This window comes from Mizuhopecten yessoensis, unplaced genomic scaffold (genome assembly GCF_002113885.1).
Source record: "Mizuhopecten yessoensis strain PY_sf001 unplaced genomic scaffold, ASM211388v2 scaffold10523, whole genome shotgun sequence".
In the NCBI taxonomy this organism is placed as follows: Eukaryota; Metazoa; Mollusca; class Bivalvia; order Pectinida; family Pectinidae; genus Mizuhopecten; species Mizuhopecten yessoensis.
In genome coordinates, this window is record NW_018408589.1 from 138,451 (window position 1) to 158,830 (window position 20,380).

General features: G+C 36.3%; 1 protein-coding gene across 3 annotated transcripts in view; it reads right to left on the minus strand.

Moving 5' to 3' along the window:
* Positions 1–20,287, minus strand: part of LOC110460932 — a 30,993-nt gene extending 10,706 nt beyond the window's left edge. For 2 of the 3 annotated variants that reach the window (XM_021514161.1, XM_021514160.1), the window contains exons 1-10: positions 20,236–20,287; positions 18,883–19,907; positions 17,174–17,372; positions 15,590–15,796; positions 14,735–14,758; positions 6,316–6,455; positions 5,315–5,510; positions 3,507–3,770; positions 2,943–3,172; positions 229–352 (exon numbers count right to left, since the gene is read on the minus strand). In XM_021514161.1, the coding sequence (XP_021369836.1) occupies positions 229–352; positions 2,943–3,172; positions 3,507–3,770; positions 5,315–5,510; positions 6,316–6,455; positions 14,735–14,758; positions 15,590–15,796; positions 17,174–17,372; positions 18,883–19,800 (2,302 nt within the window). In that variant the 5' untranslated portion in view covers positions 19,801–19,907; positions 20,236–20,287. The remainder of the gene's footprint in view (positions 1–228; positions 353–2,942; positions 3,173–3,506; positions 3,771–5,314; positions 5,511–6,315; positions 6,456–14,734; positions 14,759–15,589; positions 15,797–17,173; positions 17,373–18,882; positions 19,908–20,235) is intronic. The other variant, XM_021514162.1, reaches the window with a different exon arrangement.
* Between the last annotated feature and the right edge of the window lie 93 nt (positions 20,288–20,380).

The following is a 20,380-nucleotide window of genomic DNA, read 5'->3' on the forward strand; positions in this document are numbered from 1 at the left end:
TTTTTGTTGACCTTTGTCCATGGAAGGTCCCTGCAAAATTTCATTGAAATTGGTTCAGGGGTTTTGGAGAAGAAGTCGAAAATGTAAATTGTTTACGGACGCACGACGGACGACGACGGACAAAAGGCGATCGCAATACGTCACTTGAGACTTTGTCTCAGGTGACCTAAAAACTAAATTTGAGAGTTCAGAAAAGAAATTTAATATTCAGGAAACTTTTTAATTTACCAGTTAATGACCCGAATTCAGATTTCTGTGTATCCACAAGATTTTTCCATGCATCGTCTCCCTTGACTAGTTCAAGGTTGCCCTTGGACAGGGACCACAGCATGGACGGTGGAGTGTGGTACAGCTGAGAAAATAATACAGAAAACAACATTATGTCAGATATACAATGTTAAATTGATTTTGGTAGTTATTTCAAAGTTACCTTTATCTTAAATGCTTTAATTAATATATATATAAATAAGCGATGTGAAAGCAGTTAAAAATGCAATCATTTATTGGCTGGAATCGGATGTTAAACATTATAACATAATCATTTTGTACCCAATGTGTTATGTTATCGTCTACAGTACTCGTGTTGTGGTGATGTCACAATGATTTGTGTTGTTCTATGTACCTGTGTGTGTGTGTGTGTGTGTAGCGTATGTCCTATATTTGTGACATGACCCTTGACCCTTGACATCTATCACGGACATGCTGACCGTTGTCCTACATGTGTGTCACAGACCTTCCCGTTTCTTCCTACCCTTGTCCACTCCTCAGATCGTCATTCCAGCTCGGGATGTCAATCCTGTATCTGTTTACTCATTTATTGTCATGCCTGTGAGGGTATGCAGTACGTAATGCCAGTAGGAGGCCTGGTCAGAAAGTGCTATGCATGTTTGCTTGAGTATGCGACCGAAGGGCGTGAATCTATTTGGTATGAGTTAGTTGTTTCGGTCTGTTCCAGATCGGTGTATTTTGTCTTTGAATTTTTTTTTCTTCAAATTTTTGCTGATTAAAATATCAGGTCTACAATCAACTTGTCTTTCGTTGATGAACAACCAACTCCGAACGACAAATGGTACCCGCATTGAGCACCAAGTTAACAGAGGACATTATTTCATCAATGCCTCCACTAGGGGTTTGAACCTGTGACCTCTGGTTTACTAGTATTACACTACTGAATGAGCTAAAGAGAAGTTCTCCCTAGCCAAGTCAGTATGAAGAGATTATTATTTTGTACCTGGGTGACAATATCATTAACCTATATAAAAATCATTTTCTGGTAAAAAAAAATTTTAAATGCATTTACACTTGATATTGAGGAACATCGTTTTATTTATTCATCAAAATGTTTTGACAACTTTAACTTAAACAGGAATCAAATCTTGTGTCAGGTTAACATCTTAACCATTTATAAATATAGGTGAAATAGTGATAATACCCTTATTCATCCCTGTATTATAACAATGGACTATGATATCAATTGATATGGAGCAGTCCAAAAGGGTGATTAGGTGTTAATGGGTTAAAGAACAAGAGGCCCAATGGGCCTGCATCGCTCACCTGGTATAAAACTCACACTTGTAACCTTAAAAGTGATCTAAAATAAAGCTACAGGCAAAATATCAGTATTTATGATTAAAATTCATTCAAAAGACCCTGTTATTTATTTTTGGAACATTTCACCCCTGTGATTGAAAGTCGAACAAAGTCATTATGTTGAACACATTGTATAGCCTTTCATCTCAGGATGCAACTTGCAAAGTATAAACATCCTGGGACCCATGGTTATTCATAAGAGGTTGTTTAAAGATTTTAAACAAATTTGACCCCTGTGACCTTGAATATAAGTCAAAGTCATTCACTTTAACAAACATAGTAGTCCTTGATCCCAGCATATGCTACTAACTAAATATCAACATCCTGAGCCTTTTGGTTATTCAGAACAAGTTGTTGAAATATTTTAAACATATTTGCTCCTTGTGACCTTGAATATGATTCAAGGTCATACATTTAAACAAACTTGGTAGCCCTTGATCCTAGTATGCTACTGACTAAATATCATCACCCAGGGCATTTTGGTTATTCAGAAGAAGTTGTTTAAAGTTTTTAACATATTTGACCCCTGTGACCTTGAATATGGGTGAAGGTCATTTATTTGAACAAACTTTGTAGCCCTTTATCTCAGCATGCTACTGGCCAAATATCATTAGCCTGGGCAATTTGGTTATTCAGAAGAAGTTGTTTAAAGTTTTTTAAACATATTTGACCCCTGTGACCTTGAATATGGGTGAAGGTCATGCATTTGAACAAACTTTGTAGCCCTTTATCTCAGCATGCTACTGGCCAAATATCATTAGCCTGGGCAATTTGGTTATTCAGAAGAAGTTGTTTAAAGTTTTAAACATATTTGACCCCTGTGACCCTGAATATGGGTGAAGGTCATTCACTTGAACAACCTTTGTAGCACTTCATCTCAGCTTGCTAATGGCCAAATATCATCACCCAAGGCCATTTGGTTATTGAGAAGAAGTTGTTCAAAGTTTTTAACATATTTGACCCCTGTGACCTTGAATATGGGTGAAGGTCATTCATTTGAACAAACTTTGTAGCACTTCATCTCAGCATGCTACTGGCCAAATATCATCACCCTGAGCATTTTGGTTATTCAGAAGAAGTTGTTTAAAGGTTTTTTAATACAATTGACCCCTGTGACCTTGAATATAATTGAAGGTAATTCATTTGAACAAACTTGGTAGCCCGTCACCCAAGCATGCTACTGGCCACATATCAACTCCCTGGGCATTTTGGTTATTGAGAAGAAGATGTTTAAAAGTTTTTAAACTTCGTGCCAGGTGAGCTAATAATCAATTAAAGTTAGGAACTTTCAATCATTATACCCTAACAGCAAATTAAGAATAGTGCTGTAAGCTCAGAAACAAAAGTCTTACTCCAAGGATACGGTCAAGTCTAAAGGCGATCATGTGAGCTATATGGTACTGAAATGGTCCTGACTCAGCCAGGAAGACGCCGCGAAGGAACTGTTTCTCTGTTTGCATGCCCTGCAGGTCAACCAACACTTTTCCTCCAATGTTTGAACCAATCTTGACTGTTCGCATGTTGTGAGCTTTAATGATTTTCTGGGTGAGCATCTTAGCCTCCCAGTCACTGTCACTAAATCCTGCAAAGTTCAAGTTCAGTCAAGGTCAAGGACAAAGTCAGATTGAATACAACTAAGCTATACTGTCTTCTTCATTTTCAATTTTATTAAAATCTAGAAAGAAAATTTCACATGTACCTATCCCAAATTTTGGTTTTAAAATTGTTTTTATTTTTGATGACAAGCACATTTTTCGTGCATTTTTTACAGACTTTTTATTACTTTAATTTAATGTTACAAATTACAATGTTCTTCATTTAATGATATGCTTCCGTTACAGGATTCAAATCCTGTACACCAGATCCAGTGTTGTTTCCATGAAGCTCTAAAACATTGAACTTATGACCTTGATTACCTTTCAGCCCCAGGTGTGCCATCAGTCTCCTCTCCCGTGCCACCCTAGCGTCAGCAGTGAGGTTCAAGGTGTGTTTGAGGCATTCTACAGGTGTTTCTTTGGTAGTCTTTGTCTGGTGAGAAGGAGGATTAATGAAAGCAAGTGCAGGCTTTCCTACGACCGCCCCTCCTCTCACAGTCTCAGACGACTTGATGAACAGTGTTGCTCCAGCGTTTCGTTCTGGTTTTGAAGTGCCTGAATTTTTCGCTACCATCGTCATTAAAGCTAAAACAGATACAACACTTACTGTAATATCCTTGAAATATAACATTCAAATTTTATCTTTTTATATCATTGTTTTTTCTCAGGATCATTTCATAAGACTCACAAGCAAATTTGTGGCACTAGATATTTTCATGTGCTGAGGCATACATAGGAAAATTTCAGAGTGAAATGAACTTTCCAATAAAGAGTGGAAGATCATCGTCAGTTTGTTTCGTAACAATCCATTGTACACAAATACCACTACCATATTTGATGTAATTAGTACCCAGAGAGTGACTGAAGGGGCGCTTATTAAGATAATACAAGAGATCCCAGAGGGATCTTGGCGCCCACCTTTGTCCCATCTTCAATAGTTCTTTGTCAGTTCGATCTTTTCTCTTCTTTCCTCTAATCTGTTTGATCAAGTCATGTTAACAGTAAATGCACCTTGAGGTAACTTTTGATCTAAATTTAATACTGACATGTATGAAAGCCAACCTTGAAAGTGAGTTTGTCATTTCACATATTTACTAGTACAGTACTTAATGTGAAAGAAATAGAATCGATCATTGCAATATGAGAAAGATCTGAATAGTTCTTCTTTTAATCCATTTTGTTTTTATGATCAGACTCAAAATATAACATACACAACGAGGGATCAAGGGGAACCTACATTTAAAATTTGAGAAAGATCCCTTTAGTACTTCTTGAGAAATAGCGATAACAAACTTTCAGTATCAAAATCCAAGATGGCTGCCTGTCGGCCATGTTGTTTATCCGATCAGTCTCAAAAGTTGCCCTGCACAGCTAAGGACCAAGGGGAACCTGCATATAAAATTTGAGAAAGATCCCTCTGGTACTTCTTGAGAAATACCGATAACAAGAATTGTTTACGGACGGACGACGGACGGACGACGGACCACGGACGCAGGGTGATTTGAATAGCCCACCATCAGATGATGGTGGGCTAAAAACGTAAGTTATGACATTTACTTTGTTTAAAGGCGGCTTAAATGTCAGGTACATTCCCAGGGAGAATTCCGGATTTGTTTGCTGCTTTTTTTTTTTTTAAGTTCTAGAGAAAAGTTAAGACACTGACACTGAAGTGCCTGATATACAGTGCTAATGTATACTGGGAAATCTTCACTGCAGTTCAAGTTTTCGCCTGTTTCATCTTCTGTAATGAGGGTAAATAATTATTACAGCAAATATAAGTAAGCTGCATGATAACAATAGTATTTAAATGTGAAGGGATAAATCAACACTTGGCAAAACTTCATTTCTAGGGCGAATGATCAACTGGAAGGAAATTTTTTTTTACACAGTATATTTCCTAAATCAAAATGGGTCAGGATGGAGGGTGTGTTTGGGGAACGAAACGACTATCATTTCAACATTTGCCGAAAAAAATGGGAAACAGGCGATGTCTGGGTTAGAGGTAAAACAGCGATTATAACAACTACTCACTGACAATGTCTGGGTTAGAGGTAAAACAGCGATTATAACAACTACTCACTGGCAATGTCTGGGTTAGAGGTAAAACAGCAATTATAACAACTACTCACTGGCAATGTCTGGGTTAGAGGTGAAGACAACAAACGCTTTACAGACTGGGTCGGCGTCACATGTCGCCTTCGCTTGGGCAAGGCTCCGTACCGTGATGACACATCCCCATGCCACACGCGATGCTGAACATGTGTAGTCGTTCATTCCAGGGAAGTTAGATTCAGACATTCGTATATAATCGTGTTGGGTCTCCTCCTATATTTGAACAAAATTCAGGATCACAAATTTGTCAATACATGAATAGTAATAATGCTAGCCTTTTTTAAAGGAAGGATCCCAAGTAAGTGAACGTTTTTGCTAGCTATGATACAGAGTGATTACAAAGACCCCTTTTGAACATTTTTGCTAGCTATGATACAGAGTGATTACAAAGACCCCTGAACGTTTTTGCTAGCTATGATACAGAGGGATTACAAAGACCCCTGAATGTTTTTGCTAGCTATTATACAGAGTGATTACAAAGGCCCCTGAACGGTTTTGCTAGCTATGATACAGAGTGATTACAAAGACCCCTGAACACTAGCTATGATACAAAAATGAGGTAAGCCTGATCACTAATGACATTGACATGAAATGAGATTTTTTACTATTCTTTGTATACAATTTTTTATAATCAACAAATGCCATGAACATTTTCTTGATTATTTTTTATTTGGCATACATAATCCATTAAAGTGACTAAAATCACACTTTACAATTCTTAGGTAAACCTCAAGTAGATTCACCTATCTAGTATCCCACCAGGGACAAACCTTAACAGTAAGGCATTGCATCACCTTGTCATTTATAACTTTGTCATTGTCCCTTTCTTTCTTTACTTTAGGCTCAATTCACCACATTTAGTGACACAATAACTTGGCACAGTTAGACAAGCTACTTTACTACAGTTAGGCAGACCTATAAGTGTATCTATAATGAGGAAAAACTTACCTTGCCACAGTTAGGCAGACCTATTTCTATAGGTACGAAAACTTACCTTGACACAGTTAGGCAGACTTACCTTGCCAAAATTAGGCAAAACTTTGTTTGCCATTATTTCTTCCTTGCGTCGCCAGCTGTCCATATCCTGCTGGTTGACAACAGGCTGAATAGGAGCTTTGGGTTTTACTACCGCTCTCCATTTTGATGAATCAAACTTTTCTAAAGACAAAAATGAGAAAAAAAATCTTATTTAAACAATCAACTTTACATCATCAAATCACAGAATTCACTAGTAGTTTAAATCTTTAGTGTATCTCAGACTTTAAAAAGCTGAAAGTAGTTGTTCTGAATTAGAATTGTACTTATTTTCCCACACTCACAAGGAATTAATCTAAACAACACTTTTGCGTTTGTATTCATTTGATAATATTTAAAATTTCACAGACAAAAGTTCAAAGGTGGTGGCTTTTCAATTTCATAAGAGATGACATACATTTTTCTGTTGAACTACTAAAAAAGCATTCGTTTTGGAAAAAAATGTTGAACAATGGATTACCTATTAGCTCCACCCAGTCAGGTGTCAATCTCACTATTAGCTCCACCCACTTAGGTGTCAATCTCACTATTAGCTCCACCCAGTTAGGTGTCAATCTCACTATTTACATAGCTCCACCCACTTAAGTGTCAATCTCACTATTAGCTCTACCCAGTTAGGTGTCAATCTCACTATTTACTTAGCTCCACCCACTTAGGTGTCAATCTCACTATTAACTCCACCCAGTTAGGTGTCAATCTCACCTTTAGCTCCACCCACTTAGGTGTCAATCTCACTATTAGCTCTACCAAATCAGGTGTCAATCTCACTTTAGCTCCACCCAGTTAAGTGTCAATCTCACTATTAGCTCCACCCAGCTAGGTGTCAATCTCACTATTAGCTCCACCCACTTAGGTGTCAATCTCACTATTAGCTCCACCCAGCAGGTGTCAACCTCACTGTTAGCTCCACCCAGTCAGGTATATGTTCATGTTCATCTTTTAAATACCTATTTGTATATCTTCATCATCTGATACAAATATTTACTGGTAACTTTTTTAATACAAATAATTGCCCATGAAAAAATTTACCTAGTCCTGCCCAAACATTGTTTATTATTTGAGCAATTAGCTCTGCTGCTAGTCAAGTATACAATGGTATCACAAAGTCAAACATCTAGAAATTTATCCACATTTGTCAAGTTATAGCAAAACCATTTCAGCATTAGTACTTTATACAAAGCAGATCACACACTATCCTAAAGGAATGATCTGGCCAGCATGGTATTACCAAACAATAATATCATTATCACTTCATTAACCATAGCAGCGGGAAAACAATTATCACAGGATAACACTATTTCTCATTTTAAAGATGGATTCTAGCAATTTTTCAGAAACGTTTCACTACCATAAACATGTAAAACATTATGATTACTTTTCCCCTATTAGAGAAGTTCTCAAATTTACAAAAATACCACTGGCAGTGAAACAAAGTTCTAATGATATGTTTAAAATGATAGGTTAAGGCCCCAAAGTAAGTCTCAGGTTAAGGCCCCACAGTAAGTCTCAGGTTAAGGGCCCACAGTAAGTCTCAGGTTAAGGCCCCACAGTAAGTCTCAGGTTAAGGCCCCACAGTAAGTCTCATATTGTAACCATTACCCTTCATGCTCTTTATTGGATTATCAGAAAAGGTTATAAATAAGGATGTGCATATTTGTATAGACTGTTTGTTTTAAAACGAGGTAAAATTCAATAAATAAATAGGTAAAACTGATGGATTATGCTCCTGAAAAAGGTCACAGAAACGACTGGGATAAAGTGTGTGGGTGTGGGCATGCATATTTCTTACTGGATGTTATATGTGCATAAGTAAAATAAATAGATATGGTGATATACATGTACACTTAAACATTTCTTACACAACCTCTTATCTACTTCAAGTCAGAAGTTACCGCCAGACAATGAATTTGACCTCTGACCTCAATGTGACCTTGACTTTGGGCATACGGAATCAAAAGTGGTATGTAACACACACCATATCCGACCTACTTATATTCCTAGAATTTTATTGACCTTTCTTCTGTGAGGCAGAAGTTAAATCCTGGAGTTTGACCTTTGACTTCAATGTGGCCTTGACCTTGGGTGTATGGACCCAATAGTGGTACTCAGCAAACCTCCTTGCCATCCTACATATATGTATACATCCCTGAAATGTTATTGAGCCATCTTCAGCAAGTCAGAAATTATGGTCCTGATTATGAATTTGACCTTTGACCTCAATGTAACCTTTACCTTGAGCAAACAGACACAAAATGTAATATGTGACACACTGCCCTGCTATCCTACCTATACCCTAAAATTTCCTTAAGCTATCTTTAGTGAGTCAGAAGTTATGGCCAGGATAATGAATCTGACCTTTGACCTCATCGTGGCCTTAGGTGTAAGGACCGAATAGTGTTGCGACAAACCACTTTGCCGTTCTACATAAATCCCTAAAATTTTCTCAGTTATCTTTAGTGAGTAAGAAGTTATTGGCTGGAAAATGGTATCGGATGGACGAGTCGACAGACTGAAAAAGCGGCGACTATATGCTGCCCAATTTTGTTTTAGGGCTGCATCGAAACCCTTGCATTTTAAAGTAGATTTGGTTTGTTTGGTATGGTAAGGGTTTTGGGATCTTGCAACAGCTAGGGTCTCACAGCGTCAAAGGATGATGACGCCACTCCACGGCCAAATCAAAGTGCTTGAATGTCAAAACCAGGACACAGTGGCATGACTTTCCACCTTGTCACACTGTACTAACAAAGAGCTAACCAGTGCCTACTGCCACCCAGGTAAAGCAGAACACAAGAAAAGGGCAGTACCCATCCTATATACAACACAAGGACTGTGTGTGTCACTGCTTACAGGACACTGAAATGGGCAGTACACATCCTATATACAACACAAGGACTGTGTGTGTCACAGCTTACAGGACACTGAAATGGGCAGTACCCATCCTATATACAACACAAGGACTGTGTGTGTCACAGCTTACAGGACACTGAAATGGGCAGTACCCACCCTATATACAATACAAGGACTGTGTGTGTCACTGCTTACAGGACACTGAAATGGGCAGTACCCACCCTATATACAACACAAGGACTGTGTGTGTCACTGCTTACAGGACACTGAAATGGGATTTATAAACACAGCAAAAAGGATTCAGATTGCTTAATAATACTGGTCATATGTATCTCAATACCATGATAGGAGACAGAAATAATACATTTGCAAGGGAAGCATATAGTTTTCTAGATGTACTATAAATGTTATATATAGGAGGAAAAGAGTCCCAAAACTCTTGGTGGCTGGCTATAATGTTTGTCTAACTCTCATTAACTTCAAATTGTAAACAACATTCAGCAACTCTAGCATCTCTATACAATTTGACAGGAGGCTCAATATGCCTGCATATTTCACCAGGAATTCATCTCACATTTGTAACCTTAAAGTGGACTACTACTTTGACTTCATCGTGACCTTAGGTGTATGGACCAAATAGTGTTTTGAGAAACCACATTGTCATTCTACATAAATACAAGAGGCCCAATAGGCCTGCATCACTCACCTGGTATTAATCCGACACTTATAACCTTAAAAGTGATCTAAAATAAAGCTTAAGGCAAAATATCAGTATCTATGGCTCTAAGTAATTCAAAGAACCTGTTCAAAGATGGACACATTTGACCCAAGTGACCTTGAAAGTATAACAAGGTCATTAAGTCACAATATAGCCCTTTATCCAAGCAAGCTTCTTTCAAATATCCACACCCTAGACAGTTCATTTATTGAGAAAGGTCATTAAAAGCTTTATACACATTGGACCATATGACCTTTACAGTGGGTCAAGGTCATTCACATAAACAAACTTGATAGCTTTTCATCTAAACATGCTACTGACCAAATATGTAATTATACTCATTTATTCTCATACTTGACCTTTGTATAAAATTTGATCAAAAGTCCATAAAATGAGTTGCTTGGGTGATGTCAGTTTGCAATTTAATTAGTTAACAAATTTCTATAAATAGAAATCTTGACCATTGCTTTGACCTTGGAACCCTAAAACATGAACTCAATCAAGGTATTCTTGAACTTGACAGGATGGGAGGTAACAGAATGCAACAGACATGAATAATGTACACTATGGTCCCTCACGGTCAGGCAGGGCATGCAAATACTGCTACTGTTTAACTATATTAACAATTGTTTTAAGCAATTACAGGTCAGCTCTCAAGTTGGATCAACAAATTCAGTATTATGACTAAGAGTCAAAAAGAAAAAGATGAAATTTGAATTTGTTATGAATTTACCGTCAGCTCCTTTTCAAGCATGTCAAATGAGTTCAGCATGATCAAATGTACAAGAAAGCTAAGATTCACTATCTTTTAAAAAATATATCTGAGTATTCAATTAACGGCCCAAAACATTTCCAAAGAGGACATTTTGGATTTGTTGTACTAATGTTCAAAGTTCTAGGGCTCCACTTCAAACTAACATATCTTCTCTATTCCCTTCGAACAAGTCATGACCAAATCAAAAGCTATTTGAATGGTTTCAGGTATGAATTTTAATCACATAGACTGATACCTGTCCTTTAAACATTCAGAAGGGCAATACCTAACTTCAAAGCTGGTAAATTTCACCATTTTATCACTATGGGTTCTTTTGATTTATATCTAGTATCACCTGCAAGGTGGTGCATCATTGCTTTCAAATTTGTCAGGATATATTCCAAGCAGTTGGAGAAGATATGTGTATTAAGAGCAAAACCCTTAAATTTCGAAAGATTCGTAAGATATAGAAATATCATCACAATCATAGTCTTAGATAACACTGTAACAAAGTCTAAATCAAATGAATAATATTTTCATATGCCCAACAATATGAACATGTGACCGACCATTTGATCATGTGACCAACCATTTGATCATGTGACCAACCATGTGACCAAATATTTGATCATGTGACCAACCATCTGATCATGTGACTAACCATTTGATCATGTGACCAACCATTTGATCATGTGACCAACCATTTGATCATGTGACCGACCATTTGATCATTCATTTGATCACATGACCGACCATTTGATCATGTGATCAACCATTTGAGCATGTGACGAATCATTTGATCATGTGATCAACAATTTGATCATCTGTCATCGACTTGGTCATGTGACAAGCAGTTTTGTCGGGTTAAAAAGCTTTAAGATGCTGCATCTACATCATCTAAGAATGTAAGCCCACACACAAAAACACACAGGTACAAATAATACAGATTGTATTTTCTAAAACTGAAACCCGGAAAAGGAACCTATATGATAAGGACCCTCAAAACATAATTATCTGTTAATTCCTATGTCTCTTTAAATGTCATTTTTGGAAATTAGCTTCTCAAATTGGCCATGGTTGATATTTTCCTATGGTACAAAATATCATGTGTCAAAATTAATCATGATTGAATTTGTAGTCAGATGAGCCCACAATTTTCCAGATAAATTTTAATCAACGTTATTTTATCAAATCAGTGTTTTGATTATGGAATCACTTTGTCTGAATTTTTTTTCTAATTAACATATCAAACTAATTAAATGTAACGAATATAAATTAACTGATAAAAGTAAAAATGTCAATGAAGGTACATAGTTTAAAACTTGTAAACTGATATGTCGTAAGTTTCATTGAAATCTACGCAGTACATCACCATAAGTAGTCTAAACAACCTTGTGTCTAGACAGACACCCGGACCCTGTGCAACCTCCTATAAACCCCATATAACTGTGATGTTAGTAGTTCTGGGTTCCGTTATTATACATTCTCCTTTTCACATATTACAAAACGAAATGATAAGTAACAACCAACAAAAATAATATACATAAATCAGTCTTGTTTTCATAGAAGTGTATTGCTTCAATCAGAGGAGGAAAGATGTTGGTTTTTATTTTTATCTCAAATCCAACTTTCTATTGATAAGCAAGGAAAATATTGCAAGTAATCTAAATAGCAAATAGTACCCTGATTTCAGCATATAGCATGCCACCTTCCCAAAAGGAACTCTCCTACATACTATTGCAATTGCAGGCGACAGACAGAATATATGAGGTATTCCTGTGTAAAAATGACACATGGTGAACAAAGGGCCATAACTCTATAAATGACAGGCACTCAATCCAATTTCAGGACTACATGACACTTTGCCACGACAAGAGTACATACAAAATTTAAGGTGACTATCGGTAAGTATATGACGAACACCCAGGACAAAGTGATGCACCAACTGACAGCGTATATAGTACACTGTACATGGGGGCTAATACATCATTATCAGGAAAATGATGAAACTGCTCTGAGGAATGTGAAAAATGTTCATTATATTACAGATCAACATTTCTTTTGGTAAGAACTTCTCAAATCAACGTTTATTTTATAAATAAATTTGTATACAAAAACTGCAGAGTGTTGATCTCTGGAAAATGCAATCAAAATCATTGAAAGTGAAACATTACAAACAATCTATGTTCAACGAGATTTAATTAAGTAAACAAAATATGGGGAAAATCAAACAGAGAGATTGTAATAATTTCTGAACTAAGTAGCCGTCACCCCTTTACCACATACAATCCTTATACAAAACAGGACTGTGCATCAACGAAGAAAATGTACAATGTTTTGAACATTGTTGCAGCATCTACCATTTGAGTGTGCAACATCTCAAATAGACATTTACCCACCTGCCTTTAGTATACCTGTTTGGATGCTGCTAATGTTGTGTATATAGTGCTTATTAACTGTATATAGCTAGTCCGTGGAGCATGCTATGAACTCGCTGTTTACATTATCACCAGTTGCTCTCTCAAATTATCTAGGTCGTGTAAATAAGTTACTACTTCAGACACTGGAGCTGGAGGTTCTCCTATGTAGGAGGGATCTGAAGGATACAGATACAGAATGGCACTTTTTGTAGAATTTTACAGTGATGGAGTATTCTGTTTTAAACTTGATTTTTTCTTATCAATAGGTCGGACAGAAACTGAATCTAGGACCCTATAACCAAGACGGACACCCTACCAACTGAGCTATATGGTCACCATGGTCATATTTTGCTATGAACTCACTCCCGTACTATTCAGGTTTTCAATGTAAATGTGCATTTTAAATAAAAATCTGTAAATCAAAGATACCAACATTGCAATTTTACCCACATTAATACTTCTAACCTCACAAAGATTCAAATTATAGTTAATTCTAGACAGTTTCCATCCTTCAAATGAGAACAATATTGTTTCGCATGAAAACCTGACAATGTTTTTTTTTTAAATGTCCATAATTATTATCAAATGTTATGCATAAGAGCAGAAATTAACATTATTAAGTTCAATCTGATTAAAATCATCTGTTACATGTCTCCGTCTGAACATCTGAATGTGCCGCGGTCAGGGTCACGGTCAAGTGACCTTTAGATGAACCAATCAGAGGCGCGCTGGCAAAAGTTTGCCAGCGAATCGGAATATCATGGTTGATAGATAAATAGCGAGGGGTATCGAACAGATTAGTTTTCCAAAACAAATATGGCGGCGGGAACTGACGTTTCTACGACGCCAAGGAAAACGTACCCATTGGGTAATAATTGTGTAGGCAACACGCCATACAGTCTTTCTTCTCTAAAAAAGCTTGGAATATCTTTTTCTGTTCAGGTTTCAGACGATCAATCTCAAATAACTTCAGAACTTCCGCATCATTCTCATCAATGTCCGCCATATTTGTTACAACTCTGAGCGCCCTTTTGAAATTGGACAAAATTTAATGAGTATTTATAAATATAAAGGTCACCTGAACGTGACCCTGACCGCGGCACACTCAGATGTTCAGGCGTAGTACGAAGTTAACGAAGCCATGTAACATATGATTTTAATCAGATTGTATTTAGTTCCAATAACATCAAATAATCAAATAAATTCTCAAATTTGTATTTGAAATTTTTTCGGGGCTGTTGCAAAAAGCGAATTTATTTTCATTCATATGAAGATGATGTGATCATCTTGATTCTAAAATGAGTTTTTTTAAGCATTAAATATGAATCATATAAATGCAGTGTTTTCTCCAGGCTTGAACTAAAATGGGGGACATTGGTAGTGTGAAATAGGCAGAATANGGGGGGGGGGGGGGGGGGGGGATGTAAGCAATCTCCTTTCTGGAGAAAACACTGTACATGTATCAGGGGTTCAAATCTGATTCAATAGTAAATAAAATTATTGTATGAAATACAATCTGTTCCGAGTTGCCAACTTGAAAGTCATATTTTCAAAGTCATATTTTCAAACCTAATGACTTTTGTACGGGGATTTTTTTTGTCATGAATTAAGTAACTTGAATCATGGTGGTTATAAATGGTTCAAAATGTTCACAAAAACTTACCATTTTGTTTATGTTGGACGTTAACTGACAGAGAATCAAACATAAGACATTACCTTGTTATCTCCCTTTACTGACGTACACAAATTTATATGTCAATAATTCTTAGTGCTGAACCTTTTACTTTAAATGTTAGAAATTTTCATGATATGGACATTTTTTGGAAATTTTGCTAGCGTTTCATAAATTACATTAGTGTGAATATACCATTAGTATATGAATACACTAAAAACATCAATAAAAAATTCCGTCTTTGCATATTGCAGAGTTATCTTTTCTTGGGAGCAGGTATTGATTGTTACGTCACTTGTTTGTGAGAGAAACGTCATCAATTTTTGAGAAAACGACGTAATTTTCTCACACATACCAATGACGTAACAATCAATACCTGATCCCAAGAGAAGATAACTCTGCAATACGCAAAGACGGAATATACAACGCCTCAGCATTTTAACATGAATATTTATAATTTGCAAATTAATGGTTTAAAAATTCAAACATGAACGTTCCTAATGTTACAGTAAAAGATATATGAAACTATTTCAATGACGCATGTATCAATGGAAAGTGTACAGTATCTTCATTTATTCAAATTTTCAATCATCAAAGAATATTTAGATGTATTACCTGCGTATAGGGGCAGGTAAAATTCAGACGACTGCTTGTTATTAAGGCCAACTCTGAGAATTATTCTTAAATCTTTCAAAAAAAAAAATGCTTTCTAGAAATTAACTTGAGTATGGCATCAATATTCTAGATTTTAAAAAATCACATTGTAGAGATGTTGTGAAATTTACTTTTCAGGGAAAAACGAGAGCTTGAAGAAATGATCTTACAGTATTAATGAGGAATACATACCTGCTGTTGGTCTTAGTTCAGTGAGTTCTTCCATCAGCTGTGCAGTTGTAATTTCCAAAGTCAGTATCTTCTGCTTCAGTTTGAATACTTTATCACTTTCTTGGGGCGGTGGATTAACCAGCAGTTGTTCTATCATCTCCACACCCAAAGTTCTGAGATTCTGTTTAGCATTTCTACCGACACAGCGTCCATTCTCACAGGGAATTTCTGGAGATAAAAGAAGTTTTTTTTTTTTTTTTTTTTTTTTTAAATTTACGACATTCCTAGGTTATACGTATATTTCTCATTTGTGTCGGTGTAGAATACTACAAAAAGGTAGACAGGAAACATCTCAACTAATTTTCTTGTTCCGTTGGACTTTCTCTGTTTGGAGAGTTTTATGAAATTTTCAGTAAATTCTTTACCTTATATATTCTGCCATTAGCCCAGACTCTGTGGTCCAGCACATAATGCATGACTCTAAGTGGGGCATTTCTTAGATGACAATGAGATAACATTAGTTGGCATTTCTTACAGGACAATGAGATAACATTAGTTGGCATTTCTTACAGGACAATGAGATAACATTAGTTGGCATTTCTTACAGGACAATGAGATAACATTAGTTGGCATTTCTTACAGGACAATGAGATAACATTAGTTGGCATTTCTTACAGGACAATGAGATAACATTAGTTGGCATTTCTTACAGGACAATGAGATAACATTAGTTGGCATTTCTTACAGGACAATGAGATAACATTAGTTGGCATTTCTTACAGGACAATGAGATAACATTAGTTGGCATTTCTTACAGGACAATGAGATAACATTAGTTGGCATTTCTTACAGGACAATGAGATAACATTAGTTGGCATTTCTTACAGGACAATGAGATAACATTAGTTGGCATTTCTACTCAACTGCAATAAATATGGGTGGGCTTATTACCAGATAAATATGGTATGTCTAAATCTGGATACAAGAATATCATACTTGCCAACTCTCCCCATTTAGGAGCCAACTCTTCCTATTTAGGAACCAACTCTCCCTATTTAGGAGTCAACTCTCCCTATTAAGTAGGGAAACTCCCTATTTTTGACCCTGAAATTGAGCATTTTCAACCAGTTAATTTGCTAAACTATTCAGATTTTCTAAGGTCTGATAATTTCACCATACAAATCCTACAAAAATCCTTGAACACTGAAATACATAGCCAGGGATCAATCTAGGTTTTAGGGGAATCTACCTTTTTTCAGATTTGGGGGAAATTGAAATGTTGATACAAGGCTCCAGCGTCATAAAGGTAAAAGATAAATGTTTTGTCTAACATGTACACGTGTGTAGTATATTTCAATTTATAAACAATTTTAAGCTTAAAATTCAGCATTGTAACTGTTGAGTTTTAAAGAAAACATTTAGGGGAAATATTTGGAAGAAAAAATGCTTTTTTCATGTTGAAAGACAGGAATTTTGAAGCACATAGGGGGAATTTCAAAGAACAGGGGAATTTTCTTCTGTAGGGAAACTTCCCATTAATGGTAGTGAATCAAGTCTAGATTGATCTCTGATAACAATATACTTAGCCCAGGCCTAAAAACGTACTGTACATGCTGACACCGGTGATTTTACAGTCAGATTCCACCTGACAGACCTTTTCCTCAAAGGACATATCATCCAAATCCACCAACTTTATCCACTGATCGACTAATACAAAGTCGCGGGCCCTGACTTCTCCCAAACCAAGACTCCCGAGGGGGCTGTTCTCCATGTACTTCAGCAGATCTGCCAGCTGTATGGCATACTGTGAAACAAAAAAGTTGAATTTCTCAATACATGTATAGATTTCACTTCAGCCTTAAAGTACCAGTTTCTGATCAGCCCCGTCTACAGTATTCTAATTATAAAAGCTGTTATATGTCTTTAGAGATTTTTTGAAACAATCTACTACTGCATATAACCTGGTTGAGTATAACCCTTCTTGAACATCTTTGGTTGTGTGCTCCATCTTTCTAATTTTTCATTCTGTAATGTGTAACACCGCTGTTGTACTGGTAAAGCCTCGGCCATTACCCTGTAGTTCGTCTTATAAGATCATGATGCAATTTTTGCTTAAACAAGCATCATCTTTCTTCTACTTACAGACTCAGGAGTTTTTAACCATTGTCCTGTGAGCAACATATAAACTCAAATAGATTTCTACAGAATCAGCTAGCTGATTTTTATTACACTTATGAGGTCATGTATCAGATGCAAGTCTTATTTAAAAGTCTGGAAAGCATTCGTGGCTCAAATTACGAACATGTGACAGGGGTTTAATATTAATGTATGCTTACAACCTAACATATGTTAATTTCACACAAACCCTAATATTAGATATTTAAATCTCATCGATAAAACTGAAATGATAACTAATAATCACATTTGCCTGCATACAAAATTTAATGCTTTCTCTTAACTATTACAGGAACTCAATATATTTTTCTGCCTTTTATATTCTAGGTTATTATACTTATATCATTACCACAATACTTCAATGGCTACTATGATCTTAGTAAAATGATGACTCTGGCGTCTTGAATTGGACATGTTTTTCCTCATACAACAGAAATTGTGTTTTAATTTCTAACAGCAGCAGAGACATGAAATTCTATTCATCCCACTTTCCTGTTAATTTCTCCATCAATAAATTTTAAGAAATATATTATTTGGAAAGGTTGCATTGTTTAATGTTCTCCTGTTAATTGTTCAATGTTTCAGCTGCTAATGTTCTGCAGCAGCGTTGCTTTTGTTAAATACACAAGTGTACTATGTATGTACACTGCCATTTTGGAGGTAGAAACTTCATTCACAAACCCAACAACCAGACGACTTCTAGAAATGGTAAAATCTGGAATAGGAACATTTTTGAATTTTATGATAAATCAACTAATATCTCGACACACTCTGAGGGCTGCAATTCACCCTTTATCAGAGCAATGAGCAATTCTGTTACTTTATCATTTGAAGTGGTCTTTGTGGCCTTACATTGTGACACTTACATACCCTGTACTGTACCTCTGCTACATATGACACTTACATACCCTGTACTGTTCCTCGGCTACATATGACACTTACCATACCCTGTACATTTACCTCTGCTACATATGACACTTACTATACCCTGTACTGTACCTCTGCTACATATGATACTTACATACCCTGTACTGTACTTCTGCTCCATATGACACTTACATACCCTGTACTGTACGTACCTATGCTACATATGACACTTACATACCCTGTACTGTACCTCTGCTACATATGATACTTACTAAGATTTTGGACTTCCAGCTGTATGATGCCAGGTTTCCAATGTTCACTGCCATCCCAGGCTCCGTGATCAGAACTACACCCTTCTTTTTGATGTTGTAGTTGATGCTATCTCCCCTTATACAGTAACCTTGAACCTTGATGATGGTAGGATGTTTAAGTACTGTTAAAGCCACAATTTCTCTCAACAAATTATAGTTTCCCATCACTTGGCATTTGTCAACATCATATTTTGACTGCATACACTTGATCTTGCTATCCATATCGATTGCCTGGCTTTTCATGATGACCTCAGACCCTCTTTTATCAATGTATGCCCGATCAACATATTTACGACGGGTAATCTTCACTGACTGTGACACTCGAAGATAATCAATATCTTTGCAAGTCATTTGACTGTATATCTCTAAGTCCAAAAGGATAGTTTTAACTTGTAATGCCATTTCTATTGCTTCTGGAGCTTTTCCCAAATCAGATGGATTCAAATCTTTCAGTATACTGAGCAACTCTGATTTTAGTGTCCTGTCAATGGACGATGTGTTGCCACTATTGACAGCATCTTTGTTACTCATAATGTCAGCTGGTTCTCGTGCAACCAATTGTAACTTATTACTCAATGCGTTGTCTTGGACATTTTGATCATTGAAATCTGAGCGTGCAACGAAACCTGCACCAGGATTTTTAATGTTCTGTTGTTGATCTTGATCAAATTCTTTCAAAAATACATCTTGAGGATTGTAAAATTTTGGATTTGATTTTTTGTATGAAGTTTGATCATGTCTCATATTACCAATTTGTCTGTATGTCAGAAATACTCCAATTAGCGTACAGACAACCAAGAACACTGTCCACCCAGTACGATATCTCATTCGACAACGCATCCTTGTGCAAGTGCTAAAACAAGTTAGTTTCCTAATCATTAAGAATTATTTCACAAAACTACTTCCATTAAACAAACCACACATCATCAATATACATGTTGGTCGTAATCAACATCTGCACTTCATTTTGCTGAGGTAAGGAAAACCTGAAACAAAACATGAGAAGAATATTAAATGCATTTTCTGATCATCTCAAATTACGGAATAAATGGCCTCATTCGGTAGCTAACATCTTACCTAACCTGTAAGTCAACTGACTCATTAAACATACATTGATCGCACGGTCGAGCAAACACGATCCCGTCGACCTAGACCAGCAGTCATATCATCTACCTGCCTGGGTACGTAAACTGGGCATGAACGAATAACTTGACAGTTGCAGAAGCAATCATATTCAAATACTAAGAGTAATGCAATGTTGCAATTCAATAAGCTGACATTTTTGTTTAAAGTCACACTAATCTTCGAATTTACCTGAGAATATTGTTTATAACAAAACTTCCTTTAGTTTAAACCGGAAGTGTACAACCTGAAATACCTTTCCGCGGTAAATAAATAAATCGTTAAGTTAAGCTTTCTATCAATGTTCCTAGATACTATTTTAATTATAACTGATTTT